At 39.3% G+C, this 18,502-nt stretch overlaps 4 protein-coding genes across 4 annotated transcripts; 3 read left to right on the top strand and 1 right to left on the bottom strand.

The window, feature by feature from the left end:
* Nucleotides 1-237: 237 nt before the first annotated feature.
* MELLADRAFT_72465 (uncharacterized protein) lies at nt 238-906 on the top strand (the record flags this gene model as incomplete). Its single annotated transcript, XM_007412765.1, has 2 exons — nt 238-302; nt 413-906. 2 exons carry the CDS (start codon nt 259-261, stop codon nt 525-527), a joined length of 159 nt encoding a protein of 52 aa, XP_007412827.1.
* Nucleotides 907-1,199: 293 nt separating this feature from the next.
* Nucleotides 1,200-3,204, top strand: MELLADRAFT_49293 (uncharacterized protein; the record flags this gene model as incomplete). The annotated part of the gene is made up of 5 exons (XM_007412766.1): nt 1,200-1,495; nt 1,576-2,161; nt 2,247-2,378; nt 2,477-2,720; nt 2,821-3,204. 5 exons carry the CDS (start codon nt 1,252-1,254, stop codon nt 2,893-2,895), a joined length of 1,281 nt encoding a protein of 426 aa, XP_007412828.1.
* A 574-nt stretch (nt 3,205-3,778) lies between these two features.
* Nucleotides 3,779-4,695, bottom strand: MELLADRAFT_89691 (uncharacterized protein; the record flags this gene model as incomplete). The annotated part of the gene is made up of 4 exons (XM_007412631.1): nt 3,779-4,014; nt 4,126-4,170; nt 4,357-4,519; nt 4,603-4,695. The coding sequence occupies 4 exons, from the start codon at nt 4,693-4,695 to the stop codon at nt 3,779-3,781; spliced, it is 537 nt and encodes a 178-aa protein (XP_007412693.1).
* Nucleotides 4,696-12,683: 7,988 nt separating this feature from the next.
* Nucleotides 12,684-14,458, top strand: MELLADRAFT_108795 (uncharacterized protein; the record flags this gene model as incomplete). The annotated part of the gene is made up of 2 exons (XM_007412767.1): nt 12,684-13,247; nt 13,319-14,458. The coding sequence occupies 2 exons, from the start codon at nt 12,684-12,686 to the stop codon at nt 14,456-14,458; spliced, it is 1,704 nt and encodes a 567-aa protein (XP_007412829.1).
* Between the last annotated feature and the right edge of the window lie 4,044 nt (nt 14,459-18,502).

The following is an 18,502-nucleotide window of genomic DNA, read 5'->3' as shown; positions in this document are numbered from 1 at the left end:
GAGACTTCTAATTCGAATGAGAAACCTGATCCTAAACGAACCAAAACAGAAACCTCAAGATCGAAAAGTAAAGCAAGAGAAGAACCATCAGAAGAAGAAGATTCAGATTCGTTTGAAGATTCAGAAGAAGAGGATGATCGAGTGGGAAACCATGTGTCTTCATCGGTTAGAGATCAGATCTGGCAAATCATGGGAAAAGATCGATCAAAGTATACAAACTTATCAGATGTCTTTAGTGATGAGGATGGGTCTGATGGAATGGAAGTGAATGCGAATGAAGTTTTAGAAGAAGAAGGTAGAGCGTAAGTCTGATCTCTCAACTATCATCTGTTTTTTTTTTCGTTTTTTTCTTAAATGAGGTTTGGAGGATTGATTGGGGTTTCTTTCTTTCTTTTGGGGTGGGGTTTGGTAGAGCTGCTTTGGCTAGGAAAGAAGATGCTAGAGAACAAGAGATGTTGAAGAAACATGAATTAGAGAAAAAGAAACGGTTGGGTAGGATTAGAGGTATGGAATCGAAATTGAAATGATTCATCAAATCATTCATTATCTTTTTTTCTTTGATTTATATATATATATTGATGGATCTATTTAAATATAGATTGTATTACTTTTTTATTATTTTCTTGAGACACTTTTTTCAGAAAATTTGTATTGCGTTTCTTTTTTTCTGTTTTGTCTGTTTTCTTTAGATTTGATTTATACATTACTTTAGAGGTATTGATATATACATACATACATCTCATTTATCATTAGAATAAATATGTGGTTTTTTCTGTTGGTTTATGGTTTTTTGATTTGGTTTAGAAATTTAAGAAGAGAAGATGAAAGTGTCTGTTGCTGGGTTTTGAGATATATATATGTTTTATAGTTTAATATTTTGCATTTGATGAATGGTTACAGTTATGTTTATTTGGGAATGATGGATGAGGATTTCATTGGGATGAGAAAATGATGTAGATTGATTGATTAGTGGTTGTCTTGGAATAGAAATCAAGACTGATTATTTTTTTCAAAAGTTTTCTTGATTGAAGAGAGCACTGGGATCAAATTGGATGGATGGATGGATGAAATGTTATGTGATGGTGATGGTGATGGTGATGATGGCTTTGAATAGGTTTACACACGCTGACGTAATTTAGATGAGACAGAAACAGTTCATCGATCGATGAGTTCATTCATACTGAAACCAAACCCAACCACTACACACCAACCAACCAACCAACCAACCAATCCATCCAACTCACCCAAAAAATGTTAAAATCAATCTCATCAAACCTTATCAAACACTCAATCAAACCAACCAACCAAAAAATCATTCAATTCAAACCTACGATCCATCGATCCTTTTGTAAAACTTCATCTGATTTCAATCAAAGCAAACCTACTTCACTTTATACTTTTACAGAAGATGAAAGTATGTTTAAGGATTTGGCTAGTAAGTTTGCTGAGGAGGTTGTTAGTCCTAAAGTAAGAGAGATGGATGAAAAAGAAGAAAGTTGAGTGATTTGTTTACCATTCTTGTTAAAGTTTATTTCACCCAAGCTTTTGACTAATGTTGTTTGTTTATTTTTCTAGTGGATCCTGAAATTGTTAAAGGTTTGTTTGATAATGGGTTTATGGGCATCGAGATCCCCGAAGACTTTGGAGGATCAGGCGCTTCGTTTATGTCTGCAATCCTAGTGATCGAAGAGTTAGCCAAAGTAGATCCATCAGTTTCTTTAATATGTGATGTACATAACACGATTGCCTCCACAACGATTCGAAACTATGGATCACCCAAACTATTAGAAAAACATTTACCAAAGCTAGCTACATCTAAAGTAGCATGTTTTTGTTTAAGTGAACCATCAAGTGGATCAGATGCGTTTGCATTAAAAACAAAAGTTACCAAAGATTCGAATGGAAATTATGTTGTGAATGGAAGTAAGATGTGGATTACCAATTCAAAAGAAGCTGAAATCTTTGTAGTCTTTGCGAATTTAGATCCTCAGAAAGGGTATAAAGGGATTTGTTGTTTTTTGGTAGAAAAAGAAATGGGAGTTCAGGTAGCTAAGAAAGAACAGAAATTAGGTATCAAGGCTTCTTCTACTTGTACTCTTAATTTTGATAATGTTGTGGTTCCTAAAGAAAATTTAATTGGTGAAGAAGGTAAAGGGTATAAGTGAGTCTCTTTTTTTTCTTCAAAGATTTGATTTTTTTTTATAGAGGATAGAGATTGAAGTTTTTTTTTTTTCGTTTTTTTTTAGATATGCTATTGAGATTTTAAATGAAGGTAGAATTGGAATTGCCGCTCAAATGATTGGATTGGCTCAAGGTGCATTTGATAAATCAGTAAGTTATACTTATCAAAGAGAACAATTTGGACGACCGATTGGAGAGTAAGTTTTTTTTTTCCATTCTTCTACCCTCAAATCCATACATTGATTTGTAAAATTAATTTTCATCATCCCCTGTGTGTGTGTCTTTTCTTATAAAGGTTTCAAGGAATGCAATTTCAATTTGCCGATATCCAAACCGAAATCGAAGCAGCTAGATTATTAACGTATAATGCAGCCAGACTTAAAGAAGAATCCAAACCGTTCACAGAGATGGCAGCGATGGCTAAATTGTTTTCGTCGGAAGTCGCTCAAAGAGCTTCGGGTAGTGCTATTGAATGGTGTGGTGGGGTTGGCTTTACTAGAGAAACTGGAATTGAAAAGTATTGGAGAGATTCGAAAATCGTAAGTGGTTTGGTTTGGGTTTTCTTGGATCTCTCGGTTGCTTTCTCTTTCTCTCTTGGAATGATGAATTGATTGATTTCAACGTTTTTTTTTCGAATAGGGTGCTATTTATGAAGGAACTTCTAATATTCAACGTTCTACTTTGGCTAAATTTATTGCTAAAAGACTTTCTTAAATGAACTCACTTGATTTTCTTCAAAAGAAGATTCGGTTGATTTATAAGATTAGGTTTCTTAGAAACTCTAATTATTTAACTTTTGATCTGATTGAAAGGTTTTTTGTTTCGGTTTGTATGATTAAATAGATGGGAAAGGTGTGAAAGAAGAAGAGGCAAGAGGGGGGAGGTTTCTCATGGGATTTCGATTTGATATGGTTTTTTTTTGGTTTTGTAGGCTTTTGTTGATCGTTTTTTGTTGATTCCTTTTTTGTTCTTTGTATTTGTGATAGTGCAAATTGCAATGGTATTTCAGTTTGTTTATGTACTAAAATGATTTTGAAAATCGTCAAGAACCAAAAGAAAATCACAGGTATTTTGTGACAGTTGTAAATGTCAGCGCGTGGAGATCATAAGTACTAGGGCATAGGCGGGCCCGCCCGCTGAAGCTGACTGAGAATAGGTCAGCTTAAAGAATATATACTACAACTTAACATTGGCTTCTGAAATGTTCAACCTGTGCAACTCCTTTTCAGTTTTGATTGATCTAACGTACACTACTCCACATAACATATTGATGAAATACAACAAAAGAATAAGAGAAAGAATAAGGACCTGTACAACCAAACCTAATTGATCATGTATTTCAAAATTCACTAATCACAGATATATCTTATGATGAAGTATTTGTATTTACAAAAATTTAGTCTTCCTTCTTAGAAGAGCCGGGGACCACATAAATGTCAAGCTTCTTTAAAGGTGTTTACTGGCTAAACTTACCTTCATACTTCATTTTATGTTACATAAGTGGGAAACTATTCAAGAGCAGTGACCATGGAAAAACCATGCGTGAGTGACATATCAGCATGTCTTGAAAGAAGGATACCATTAGAGATAATGGGACCTACCCTGCATCTTTATACCTTGATGTCTGTTTAAGAACCTTGTTATCTTCAACAACATTTATATACATCCCACAACCCATAATAATCATATCTGAACCATGTTCCAAAACAACTTGATGATGAGGATTATAATGCTGGCCCAACGTATCACCCATTACATTTAGTCCAACACCAGGACACAAAACCAGCTGATCTTCTTCTTCATTGGATTCAAATCTTCTCTGAGAAGTAGATCCTATCCCGAATTCAGTATATTGTTGTGTGATCTCAATTCTTTCCATTGTATATCAATTTTTAGTCAAGGTACCCTTAGGTTGCATTTTGGCTGATGTTAATGATGTTCAACCTTTGGGGATTCCTACTTTGACTAAAGTTGTGGTGACTGGCTCTCCTGGTATTGTGTGTGCATTGATGATATAAGAAATTGGCTATCCTATAAACACCTTAAAAATATTGAAGCTTGAAGGAAGTTCCTATCTGTGTATTGAAATCAAAAATTCAAAATCCATTGAGCAGTCAGAATAAAAGTCAAGCAAAGGAACTATCTGAAGTTGAAGGAAAAAGGTACTTCACTTACCAATATCTGCAAATGTATGATACTCAAAAATTAAGAAATTATGCTTCTTACTCAACTCAATCAATTGATCAATCAAATCTTGATTGAAATCCATAATGATATCAATATGAACCCAAAAAGCAATAAACAATTGATGAATTCTATTACAATTTTTGATTATAAGCTCACTCTGAGAGTGCAGATATGAGGATTAATCAAATTGGGTATCCTAAGGAAAGCCACTTTGCTGCTTACATTGAATCATACACATAGATTACTTTGCTTCTCATACCTCAAATTCAAGAGTTGTTTTGAGATTGTATTAGAGAGATTTGATCCCCTAATCAAACATGGTTTCATGGATTACTATGAATCTTGTGACAATATTGTAATCCTGATGTTGTAATCCTACTCCATCTCCCTTTTATCTTCAAACCAAAAGAAGCAAAAATTGATTAGCTTTTGGACAAACAGTTAGAAGTGACTGATACTTTACCTTACATTTTGATTTCTAGACTCACTTCTTCTCCGAAACCTTCCTCCACTAAGGCTACGACCACCCATCCCAATTTACTTCATTTTCATCGTGTGCTTTCAGTAGGAGCTACTCCAACTTGTCTACCTCTTAAAGCATGTTTAGTTTTGATTTCAGAATTTTGATTTTATTGTTCTTGTTCTTCTACTTCTCTTTGAATTGACTTTTTCTACTGCTGGAAGTGTTATAGTCAAATCAATCAAAGTATCAACTCTTGATAATTCTTTCTGTAAAAAAATCAATCAATTGATCAATCAAAATCGATCAATCAGATATTTGAATCTTCAATCAAGGGATTTTTTCAAATAAACTAACTTGATTTATCGAGGTCTAACAGCTGAAAGTTTTTGAGCTTGAGCCTTAACGCTTTCATCATGATCAAGTTGATGATCTCTGTGTTGTTTTCATTGTTGATCGAGAATAATTTAAAGAATGATCGTTGATTTCCTGACTCACGGTGCCAATTTCTTTATGTCGATCAATTAAACATGCTTGAGCAGGATCAGTTAAAACAAAAAACAAATATCTGCTTCATCTTGATCGACTCCGTCAACGGCCTTATTGATAAACTGATGATTTGATAATGTTTTGTTTTGACTCGATCTAACTGACTTGCCAATTCATTGATCTGATATTTCAAATCCAAATAAAATGAAAAAGGCAGATATTAATTGGATAATTCAATACAAAAAGAGAGAGTGACTTCGCGAGATTGAACTAAACTCACCTAAGGTTCGACATTTTGTATTTTTTTTTTCAAAAAATATTAGATTTATTATGCTCGAGTGTAAGTGCTCCAGCGAATCCAGATGAATGGATATCTTTTCTTAAAGAAGTTCCCATACTTCCCTCCAATACTTTTCTGCTTCATGGTTGAATCAAATTTGGATGAGGAGGGGTTGTTGTTTGCATTGATGGCGTAGCAGAAGTAGGTGGAAGTGAGCTTGATAAACCTAAGATTGAGGCTGAAGGGTCTATTATACTACAATTAGTTGGGGTGGGTTTGAGCTCATGTGATGGTGTTGTTTGTGGTGATCAAAGGGTTATGTGGGCTAGTATGATTGTGGCAGCGGTTCTTGACACAATTGACTAAGAATGATCTTGTGATAGTTTTTTTTGATTGATCAGACGTAGATTGCAATCGGTTGGGTATTGTGGTCATTGTCTTTGTCCGAGAATCGGTGAAGCTGAGAGGTGGGTACATTGATGTTGTAGAAAAGCAGATATTACTAATCGAGTTGCTTTGGATGCATTACACAATCAAAAGCAAACAATGCGCTTAGAAGCTGCCGGGGGAATGACGATAAAATGCTTTTTTGAAAAGCATTCATTGCTTTTGGATGGAAAGATGACTTTTTGCTTAAATTCAAGCAGAGCTTATGATATAGAATGCTGGAGAAAGGTCGAGGTAAGCGCAAGAAGCGCAGGACAAAATGCAGATCGAAGGAAGCTTTTGAAAAAGTAAAAGTCGACATTATGGAAATCTGGATGGTATAAATAGAGGGGGCAAGAAGGAGAAATGTTTCGGCATCGTTCAATGCTACCCATGGCTACACTTAGGTGAGTTGTAAGTGGGAAGCGGAGAGATCCCGGTCCTCACCCACCCAAATTGCTGAAACACTGTTGTTGTGACAGGGTTCTGAGAATCCGGGGGGGTGAATCCGGATTTAAGAATATTAATAATAGCTTTATGTATGCCTATGCCTAGTATTCATTCTCAACTGATTGAGGATGAGTTAGTTTCATTGGAGAGATATTGTCAAGAAGCTAATATGAAAGCCACTATACGACGCTGCTTTGACAATCAATGGCCAAGTTGATTAGAGTGAGTGAGTTTTGTTTTCCCTCAAAGTAAACCGTTTTGATACCTTCTAGTTCATCTTACCGTGTTTCTGTAGACTTCAGACCAGGGCTTCTGTGTCTGATACATCAGTTCCCTGTCTTGTGTACCATCAAGCGGCCAAGCCTGAGTCAATGGATACTGGCCACAACAACCTTGACCACCTCACTTGTCCTCTATACCCAGTTGTGCTATTCTTGACCTCTGCCTTGATACTGAAAAGTTCATGTCTTCAGATTGTGATTATTAGCGCCTTGATAAAAAATCCTATGAAATCTTACTCCTTGTATATCATACTTCTTGTGTTTTGTGGTTGATCCATTAAGAATGATTGTTTTCAAAGATCAAAAGGCCAACAATTACGACCGGGATCATAAAATCATTTCTCATCGATTCGGAGATATGTCATTCGATTTCCATTTAAAATAACATTCAGTCAAGCAAACAAATTCAAAAGTTTCATTAAGATATTCATAAGTTCACCACGTTGATTGAATTCAACAAAGACTTCCCAAATCTTTGTCCAGTGTGTTTAGACTTTATGCGAGCAGCTTGGAATGCTATATGTAAAATGGTATTGAATGAATGTTTTACCTTGAAAGCCCTTTTCTGCTTGAAAGGTTGATACCAACAGTTTTTCCAAAACGCCAAAAAAAAGAAATCTGCCATACTTTCTCTGCCAGCCTGAGGTCGATCACCTTTCTTCATCGCCATGCACTTCTCGAACGTTATCGGAGGTTCACCTTTAGCAGTAATCTCATCATTTTGCCCTTGCACATGTACTTCAGAAGCCGTTTGACGGAACTCAACAGCCTGCTCGTAATTGAGGTACACCACTTGGCTGTTCTGCTCGAGCGCGTACTGCCGACAGTAGAACTGACCGACTCGTTGGGGCTTGGGCGTAGCTTTCACTGACAAAGATCTGACTTGAATATCAGAGCAATGAAGCTTCTAGACTCAAGAATCTCATGGGTTCCACTTCCAAGTCAAACAAATCAAAGGCTACGAGGTTAGTCCCGAGTCAAGTGGATCCTTTCGAATAAAGCTATTCCATTGAGTGAGTTACAATTTGTATGCGATGAACGGTGCAATGTTTTGTTTAAGTTTGAATGAGGGATAGGACCATCCATACATTCGATGTTCCCAATCCTTGGCCTCAACCGGTGTCGTGTAGAATGAACATTTATCGTTGGGCAGAACTCATGACCGAGGTTGGTCTGACTCGGGACATTCCGTACATCACAAAAGGTTTTTCGGAAGGTTTCTGCCTCGGAATAACTCAACACGAACTCGATGGTCACCGCTGGTATACTCCAGATAATCATCTATCAGCACTGGACGCCAGATCAGAGATAGAGCGCACCATCAACAGCGAAGCCTCGTCTGGTAGATTGGCAGGACCATTCACCCACAAAGAGGTCCACAGTCACTATGGATTCTTTCGATCGAATCCCATGGGCAGCGCGGTCAACGGAGACGGCAGTCTGCGTCTCATCAATGACCTCTCGTACCCCAAAAACAATCAGCTCATTCCATCAGTCAATTCTTTCGTCGACAAAAGAAACTTTGATACCTTCTGGGACGATTTCGATGCCGTGGCGGAGTTCTTGTGTGAGAATCCTGGGGATTGGGAATTGGCTATCTTTGATTGGAGGAAAGCATATAGGAAACTTCCGGTACATCCCTGCCAACGCAGGTTCTTGTGCATCAAAGACTTCAGGGGCCGCATTTGGATGGATCTGGCAGTTGGTTTCGGGGGAGTTGCAAGCTGCGGAGTGTTTGGCGCTCCCGCACACGTTTGGAAAATCATCATAGAAAGACTTTTGAAGATCTGGAAGATATTTCGCTGGGTAGATGACAATCTACTCTTCCGGCGCCCAGGCGACAAGATATCCCTGGATGATGTCACGACTTTGAGCAACAGCCTAGGGGTATCTACAAATCCGGTGAAAAATTTCGATTTCGCAACAGAACAGAAATATGTTGGCTTTATCTGGAATGGATCAGACCACACGGTACGGTTACCTGAGGATAAGTTGAAAGAAAGGTGTCAACAGATCATTGACTTTCTGAAGATAGGCGAGAAGTGGTCGTTCAAAACGGTGGAAAGTTTCGTTGGACGACTAATCCACACAACATACATAGTGCCACACATGAAGTGCTACACTAGGTCCTTCTACAAATGGATGAAAAGTTGGGTCAATAAATCTGCACTTAGACTCGTTCCTCATTACGTTCGAGCGGATCTGTTAGAATGGACAACGTGCCTTAGCTCTTTTGACTCGAGACCCCTGGTACCTTCCAAAAAGGCAACCGATGTGGCTTGGGTTGGAGATGCTTCCAATTTGGGGATCGGAGTCCTGATAGGGGAGCATTGGGCAGCTTTCAAGCTCGTAGATAACTGGAGGTCTCTAGGCCTAACTGAAAGCAAGAGACCAATTGCTTGGGCGGAAACGGTAACCATCCGCCTAGGTCTTCTTGTCCTATCGAAAGTCAAACGTGTAGCAGGCAGGTCCTCCTTTTTCTCACATAGAAAAAAAAAAAAAAAAAGAAGAGAGTCCTTCGACAGTTCCTGATTTCTTCTAATGATTTTTCTAGGAAAACGTTTCATAGTTCTAACGGACAATACAACTTCTCAGGCAGCAGTGAAGAAAAGGAAATCGAAGGATGACTCGGTCAACACCGAGTGGAAGCACATCCAGAAGCTTCTGACCCTTCTTTCCTGTGACATCACAGCGGAGAGGGTGACTTCAAAGGGTAACCTAGCGGATGATTTGTCAAGGGGTATATTTGGATCTCTTTTTGAGACTCACGAAGTTATAATCACAATTCCACAAGATTTAATTCCTTTCCTCACCCAAATCTCAGCACCTCCAATCCCATCAGTACTATGAGCGACAATGTCTATAGAGCGATGGGAAGCGAATACCGAGTAGCCGGTTACTCCAGCCTCATGAATATGATATCTCCTCCTTCGTCAGATCCGTCCTCGCGAAGGCTTCGGTTTAAGGCTTTTTGCTCAGATGCATGTGGAAATGATTTTGTCGAAGAAAACCCAGTCCAGCTCCATTTACTTAGAGGAGCTTGGGAACCGGGAACGTTGAAGTCTTACAACTCGGGCATATTAAAACTTCTTAGATTTGCGAAATTAGCAGGCTTTCACCCTTCCATACTCCTCCCAATCCCCCCAAAAATCTTGAAAAATTTCATAGTCTGGGCTTCCATCAAAGACGATCAATGGATAGCTGACGACGAATCCGTTAAATCCCCTACTCTCAAGTCTTATCTGGCCGGCATCAAAGCTTGGCATATTTTTCATGGATCCTATTTCCCGGTCGAGATGGAGTCTCATATCAAAGCACTCCTACGCGCGACTAGAAAATTGGAGGCAGAGTACAAAAATCTCGACAAAAAGCGTCCACCGGTCCTTGTCTCCGACCTTCTAATCCTACACGATGACCTCTCGAACAAAGGAGAAGAAGGTCTTGCACTCCTTGCAGTAGCACTTTGTGCCTTTTGGGGGACGGCCCGACTCGGGGAATTGATCTCCGACGACTCTCAGAAATCTGTACCTCGCTGGCAAGATCTAGAATGGGCGGCTGACGGTTCGGACGTCGTCATCAATTTGCATGGCGCCAAGACCGCTCAACCGGGGGAGATCCAGCAAATTCATTTGGAGAGACAAAACTCTTGTCTAGATCCTGTTGGAGCGCTGAAGTCCCTCTATAACTTTTGTCCTTGCAAGCCCACGGACTTTGTTTTCAGCATTGAGTCGAACGGGAAGAAAGCTAAACTAAACAAGACAGCCGTGATTAAGAGGTTTAGAGGAATTCGGAATGCGAGGAGACCTAAATCGAAACAACTATTACATGGACACTCCTTTCGTATAGGAGGTGCCTCCCTTAGATGGAATCTTGGAGCTTCTAGGGATGTTGTAAAGAGTAGCGGCCGCTGGGCGTCAGACGCATATCGGATTTATCTGAGAAAATTTTCTCGTAAAGATCTCAAGAAGACGAAATCTCTCTTACGTCGCATAATGTTTAAGACTCCTAGGGTGTAATTTGGTTTTTCCTGTTTCACTTGAGATGCTCGCTTGTTGCCTATCTGTGTGCTTTCCTTGCTTTACCCTTGTTCTTTGTTCAAACGGGTTAAAAAAAATGAAGAGGTGATCGAAAGCAGGTTAGCAAGGTTTTGAAGACAACTACTGAAAGGACGGGAACTATTTGAGCAAATATGATCTTTTAAATCAATTACTCACTCATTTAAAAGATTTTCAAGCTTCTTGTGGCCAGTTGGTGGCGAACCAGCGAATTTGCAAATGTCAATTGAACAGCACATCGAGCCCAGACAGTTGTACGTTTGGATTTTCCAGCGCGAGTGAGTGTTGTAGGTTTTCATCTTGTGAGTCCATCCAATGAAGCCGAAGTTCTTCACGTCCTCGCCGGGTTCCAACACAAAAACCGTGTTGCCATTGGGATAGACTGGGTAGTTTTCGTCATCAAGTTCGCACCCGTAGTCGATAAATGTCGTAAAGAGGGTTTTGTCATTGGGAAGCTGAAATTGTTTCTCCTTTTGACTCGGAGCTGTTTCTTCATCTGACTGTTGTTTTGTAGGCCTTTTGGTCTTGGATCTCTTTTTTTTTTGTCGCGCTGTGTCGCTCGCATCATCGGGGTCTCTGTGATGTTTGCGCTTTTTGTGCTTTTTCTTTTTGGAGTGCGACTTTTTGTGGTCTGAAGGTGGTAAGTCGTAGTCAAACCGATCTGAAAGGTCTTCTTGGTAAGATAATTTCCGCTGATTTGCCTTCTTCCTAGGTTTAAGTTCTGTGGCGTCAAAATCAGAGGGTGGTGGATCTGAGCCTGAGTCGGTCATAGTAGCGTGATCTGAGCTCAGTGGTGTGTGATTTGTAGCCGGTAAGTTCAATGTACAATAGTCTGGAGTCGACTGGATTGTGTCTTCTTTCTGGTCAAAAGGTAATATTCGTTGAGGATCGGTTGAGTCCGAGATGAGAGATTCTCTCTCTGGATTCAGTCCAGTAGTGCGTGACGTGTCTTGACCCATGATCAGGGCCTCTCAAGTGAAAAACTGAGAGAAGGGTTCAGCCTCAGTGGCAAAGTTGCGAAAGGGGAAGGGTTCAGTGGCAACAAAGTTGCGAGTGCATTCCCAAATCAAGACCGTACGAATCTTTTGGTCAAGGGTGCCTTTGTGCTCGTTTGCGCAACAAGGTTGGACCCTATTGCCGTAGTTCAACTCTTCCGATATGTGGGAAATATAGTTGTAATTGATATTATCGGTCAATATATATGACACGGAAAGGTTAGCTGTTTGGCTTCAATGATCAGGTATCTGCTTCTGATATTGAAGCCAAACAGCATATTACATCATCCATCAGGTAGTGGTGACATCTGATGAGGAGAAGATTGCTGGGGGGATAGTCGGTGTAAAGGCATGGTGTAAAATTGTAACTTTGTAGGATATTCGGAAGTTTACACTCTTACCTTTCACACCGTATCATCCGGTGTAACACATTTCGGTGTCAAATTCGATAAACCAACCCGAACCGAGAAATTTCCACCCGGTTTTTTAACACCGGATCGTCCGGTGTAAAACATACGGTGTAAAATTCAATTTCACGGCCAGATGCATCACTTTTACACCAATTTTTTTACACCGTCCGTTTTTGCACGGACTTGAAAATAACAAATCCGGTGTAAAATTACACATTAGTTGGGGAATTGTGGAATTTTACACCGAGTCCACTTTACACCGCATTTCATGGTGTAAAGTGGACGGTGCAAAATTCTTCCACCCCATATCTTAAGCTGATTGAATTTGAATTTGAAGGTTTTGTACAAGCGGAGGTTCTGAGATTCGATATCTTTGTCCTTTCATAGCCCATGATCAAAGCTTCTTAGCTCGGTTGTCTACGTCGAGTCTCTGCATCTTGACCGACTAGTTCTTGACGATTCTCTCAAGATGCCATCCGATAGTCGCACAGTTCAGCTTGCAATTTGGCGCGAAATTGTCTCAAAACGGCACGAGGCGACCCAGCCAGTAAATCAACATCTCGACTTCATTCGAAAACGTTTCGAGGAACTTGACTCGGAGCGATTTATTTGGTCCAAGGAGTCAATTCTTGATATATTTCTTCAGATCGAGTTATCAGAAAGCCCGCGTGATCCTCTTTCATCTGTCAACAAAACACCCAAATCTCGAATCGGTCAACGATCTGAACTTCCATCCCATGAAGTCACAGAAATTATTCAAAATAAGAAAATGCCACATGCTCCCGTAGGCCTTATGAATCTGCCCATCGAAATCTTTGAGAAGATAATCGAAACACTTGATCACATAGCTAAACTCGAAGCGAAGGAGATTGAACAGAAAAAGGTCAGACGTAGGGTGCCGATCATGGGACAAGGTGACCGGAAGGCATACAAGATTTATGTGCCGCTAGACTCACCAATTTTGAATAGTATCCAAAACTTTTCGATTACTTCGCGTAAGATATACCAACTTTGTCAACCATGGCTATGGCGAGTTAGTCGTTTTCAGATTAGCTCCTCAATTGAAGGAAGGCTTATAATTCCATCATCCATTCTAAATTTTAGAAACTCAGCTTCCCTACTTCGCTCCCAGCACCAATGGCTCTATGGACAGAAGATATTCTTCTCAGACAAGGCTGTCATGTCCAATCTTTACGGATCGACTTCTCTCCAATGTGCGGTGATCCTTCTTGGGAAAGCGGAGAGAATGATCCGTTCTATGATAATCTTACTGTTGATTTTGAATCTACGCACGTAGAAAACATCTCTTCAAAGAATATAAAACTTTTGATAGAGCGCTGCCCCAACCTTTCTGAACTCAACATCTTATATGATTATTCCCGTTACGACGATGGTCGCACAGAAGCTTTTTTCTTAGATCTAGTCTCAGTATTGTCAAGTCTCAGACAATTCCGGCATTTGGAGGTCATAGGTAGAGACATCAAAATCATGAATAGATTCCCGTTAAAAGCGGTCACTGGTCTACCTTTTCTCGAATCTCTTAAATGTGGTGGAGTCACTGTATCTCAAAATCGAAAAAAGCTCGGTGATGGTTCTTTCGGGTCCAGTTTATCCAAACTCAAATATTTATCACGACTGCATCTATACCTATTTGAGGACATTGATGAAAGTTGGTGTCTCTACAATTGGCCGGGGACAATAACTGAACTCACCTTACAACAATGCAGTCACTTATTACCAAGTACAGCATTACGGATCATTGGTCACATTGCGCCTCACCTACAAAAGCTTGAGCTTGACTTTAACTTCAACTACAGGGACCCCGATGATTACAGGGAAATTGATCACAGCTGGAATCCTCACAATTCTTTGAAACTCCAGTCCTTAACTGACTTGAAGCTCTGCTCCCGGAACCCCAACCTACTGTTCAACTTCCGAGATTGCAAATCCCTCCACAGTCTTACATGGACCTACAAGACATTACAACATCTTCAATCATTGACTGATATCATGTCTCAAGCTCCGTGGCCACAGCTCAAGAAACTCAACATAGCATCGCGTCATCCTTTAGACCCACCTCGTACATCCGTATCACAAGCGTATGAAGATCAATTATCAACAGTAGTAAATTACTGTGAACAAGCCCATATCACAGCCAATGTACACGCAAAATACTTTGTCAATACATTGGAATTACAATACCCATCAGATGAAGATGACTCAGATGAAGATGACTCAAATTAAGGCTGGGTGCCTTGAATCTCAAGTACCGATTGTTCTATTATATCTAATGTTTCTTCCTGGACCACTGGTTCCTTGAAGACAAGAAGAACAACCCTGGGTCTTTATGCAACCAATCAATGTAATTCACCTGTAGTTCCTTCCTTGCTTTAACATCTTACTTGTATTTGGAGATCTTGGGAATGATCTCCATTCCCTTGTGCTTGCTGAACCAGTTTCTTATTGAGCTAGTTATAAAGTTTTTTCCGGCTGGTCAGAAATCTCATTTGCCTGTTGTGTCCCTCAGCTATCATTCCTTAAGTGAAGGCTTCCAAACTGTTTAATAAACAAGATAAAAGCTATGTAGATCAGGCTTGCGAGTGATTTGGTTTCTATCTAGCTCAAACAGTTGGTTTTGATATGTTGTGATCCAGAATTTACCATCTTGACCTACACTCTGATCCTGTACTCCTTTTCCTGATATACAAGCTCTTGTTTTTGTATACCATCGAATCTCAGTCAAGGAATACCTACCATATTGGTGTCTTTGCAAATTTACTCATTTCAATTTTTGCACTATACTTGTTCTTTTATTTGGAATTGTAGAGCCTTCCAAGAAACCAAAACCTCAAAAGTTAGACAAAGCTTTCAAATATCAATGCTTTATCACCATTGTCTTACTATCCATTTCATCTGGTATAGAACATGATGCCTTCCTAATTTTCATTGACACTTGATATCCCTTTCTCACCAATGATAACAAATGAAATAAGAACCCAGGAGAATGAACCTCAAGTTGGCCAAACCAAGTCAACATACCTTGTACAACTTTTTCAAATCCATCTCAAAAATAAATTCATTCAGGCTCAGCCTTGAACATTGTCAAATTAAATTTCTTTATGTGATCTTTTTCTTTTCTCATTTCATAACTCATGATTGTATGAACATGATGAAATTCTTCTCAAAGTTTGGTCAGCAAGGTCTGAGATTTAAATATATGAGATCTTTAGAATGAAAGACTAAAAAACTATAGTCCCTGTGCTGGAAGGCTAGACACATTCAAAATTCCTCTTGCTCCAATTGTGAAGATTATTCCATGGGGTTCTGTAATATGTTCCACCAACATCATGATCTACTATCTTTCTAACAATTATTCCACATTATTTTTATTTGATACTTGCTGCCTGAACGATATGTTTACCATGTCTCTTATGGGTTGAATTTATCTGATTTGACACATAAGCATTGTTCTATAGAGTTATTGGTCTGACTCTCCAGAAGTGAGCCAAGATTCATTCAATTTGATATAACTAGAATTACAATCATTTACCATGTCTCATAAGTATATACAAGAAGAACCTTTCATGCCATAGATTGGTCAACTTGACACGTAGAAAGACTTGATTTTCAATTATATTCAAGGTTTCTTTTGAAATATGCAGTACACTCTCTGGATCCATTGGATTCTTATGAGCCGTGCAATTCTTTGAGAATTGATGGTACATATACATATCACTTGGACTACAATGTGTAAGCATCAGTGTGTGATGTTCAATCAATTCATTTGAGGAATTGCATAAGCAGAGGTGGAAACCACTCTGATCATCAGATATATTTCAAATTCAAGTGTTTGATGATGTTAGACTATGATGATTCCACTTCATGAGGTCAAACTATTGCTGAGGAAGAGACCTATAATCATCATAGGAGGAACAATGATGTCGGTAAGAGAAGGTACATCACAGGGGCAAAAATTGATGCTCACAACTATGTGAGCGTTGAAATTTTCCTGTTTTGTTCCCATTTGTTTCCCATTTGTTTCCAATTTGTTTCCCATTTGTTTCCCATTTGTTTCCCTTTTCTTTCTGTTTGTCAGCTGATTACGTGATCATCAGGAACTGAGCAGACAAACTAAGCCTTCCTCAGCATTTATTCCTGAGCAAAGAAGTCTGAGGAAGGGCTGATCCATCTGCTCAGCTGATCCTGAGCGGCATTCCCCGGTTCAGTAAGCTCCAAGGGATGCCACCAATGTATAGCTTAGGGGCTGAGCTGAACTGAGTATTCCCTTAGCTAAGTCTCTGAAGTATCCCCCAGATGGATCACAGAGCGCCAAGCTTGCCTCAAGCTTGATGGCTCCGGAATGAAGCCTGAGGCCCGTCTGCTCGTTCAACTGAGCTGCTCAGTTATTCCTCAGGGGCATCCCTGAGATCAGGAGGATCCGGAGGATTTCACTGCTCATTGGATGAGGGGCTGCTCAGCTATTCCTCAGGGGCATTCCTGGCCGGATCAGAAGGATCCAAAGGATGTCACTGAGTATTGGCTGAGGGGCTGCTCAGTTGATCTCAGCCCCTCAGTGTGAAAAACTTTATCCGGGGATATCACTGAGGATTAGCTGAGCAATGAGCAGATGGGATGACGCTTTTATCAGGCTTCATTCCTTAGCATGGAAGTCTGAGAAAAGTCCGGCCCATCAGTGATCCAGTCAGGGGATGCTACTGAGTATTTGCTGAGCAGCTCAAATGGGACGCCCCTGGGCAGGCTTCTTCACTGAAAAATGAAGCCTCAGGAAGGTATAGTTCATGTGCTCATCTTCATTTTGAACAAATTGCTGAGTATTCAGTGCCTCATGAGCTGATCCTGAGTACTCATCGGGAATCAGTTATTGCTCATCCAATATGGAAATGAGCCTTCTCAATAAATGTCAAGTAAAATATGAGAACCACAGGATGATCACCTGAACACAAACAAGATTGTGAATTGAATCAATCTGAAAGAAAATGAATCTTTTTTGGAGAATTCCAAAAAGTCTACAACGCTCACATGTATGTGAGTATCTATTTTGGCCCCTGTGCATAGTGTGGCTGTGTTGTTGATATTAATTTTGCAAATGGTAGGTAAAAAACCTCCATGTAGCAAAAATGGAGCATGCACACGTCAAAAATATAGAAAGTAGTGAGGATTTAATGATCTCCTGTTTGATGGTGTGTATTCAAAAAGGAATTGTGCATCTGGTGGATCAATTAAATTATCACTCAGTGGTTTGAAATGATGATCTTGAAGTGGAATGGTTAGACAAAAGATTCAACACATTTAGGAGCCATATATCTTCCTTTCCAAAGGTTTGAACATTGTGATCCGAAAGAATGCTCTTCACCTTTAGGCATATGAAATCTTTGAGACTGGCAAACAGGAGTTTTGAGTGTGATCAGAGAAGTTCATACAACAGGTTTTCAAAATTTTGGATTTGTCATTTCATTTCTACAATTTTGCTCAATAATTCATTGCCCTCATTCAAACACACGAAACACAAAAACAATGAGATCAGGCCAAGCTGCCAAAGCCAAACAGTTCAAGGAAAGGAATCAGCGCAAGATATTGGATAAACTGCAATAGTAAATGATTTCCAAATTCTATGGCATCCCAAATCAAAGAGAACCCAAACTATGAACTCATCAAATCATCAAATTTAATGTGAGCCTTTTGATGTTTGTTCCTTCTCCCTGTATCATTGGAGGAGCTCGCAAGCGTCTTTGAGCCTTTTTGGCAAGGCGGCTAATCTTATAAGTCCGCCTTTCTCCCAAAGGATTATTTGACCTCAACTTTACTACAAATGCCGAACAAATCACATACAAATCTTTGTATGATTTTCATGAGTTTTTCTTCAGACAGACAACAGGATTCTTCTCAATCTAGATCAAAATAGAATGACTTCTGTTGAGCAAAACTTAAAGAATATATATATCATTGAATTTCATATTCTTGATGATCAAAAAGATAAATCATCAAATCCTTATCAAGATCTAATCTACAAGAAAAAACTTATCATCACTTTTCAAACAAGTCAAGATTATTCCAAAAAAACGTGTATCATTATCTAACTTTATTCAAGAGTGATCTTTAATCCTAATAGAACATGTATTCCCAATAAGTTCTTCAACAAGACGTGTTTAGTATTAGATTTGTATACTATTCTAAACTAGTTTTCCATTTGTAGTCTTTTCTCCATTCCTCTTCATTTCTGAATTTGTTTTCAATTGTGTTTCATTACAACAACTTCTTGACATACTA

The sequence above is a fragment of the Melampsora larici-populina genome, assembly GCF_000204055.1.
Source record: "Melampsora larici-populina 98AG31 unplaced genomic scaffold MELLAscaffold_32, whole genome shotgun sequence".
NCBI classification, from domain to species: domain Eukaryota; kingdom Fungi; phylum Basidiomycota; class Pucciniomycetes; order Pucciniales; family Melampsoraceae; genus Melampsora; species Melampsora laricis-populina.
Note: the sequence above shows the minus strand (reverse complement) of the source record. Positions and strands in the feature narration are given on the sequence as shown.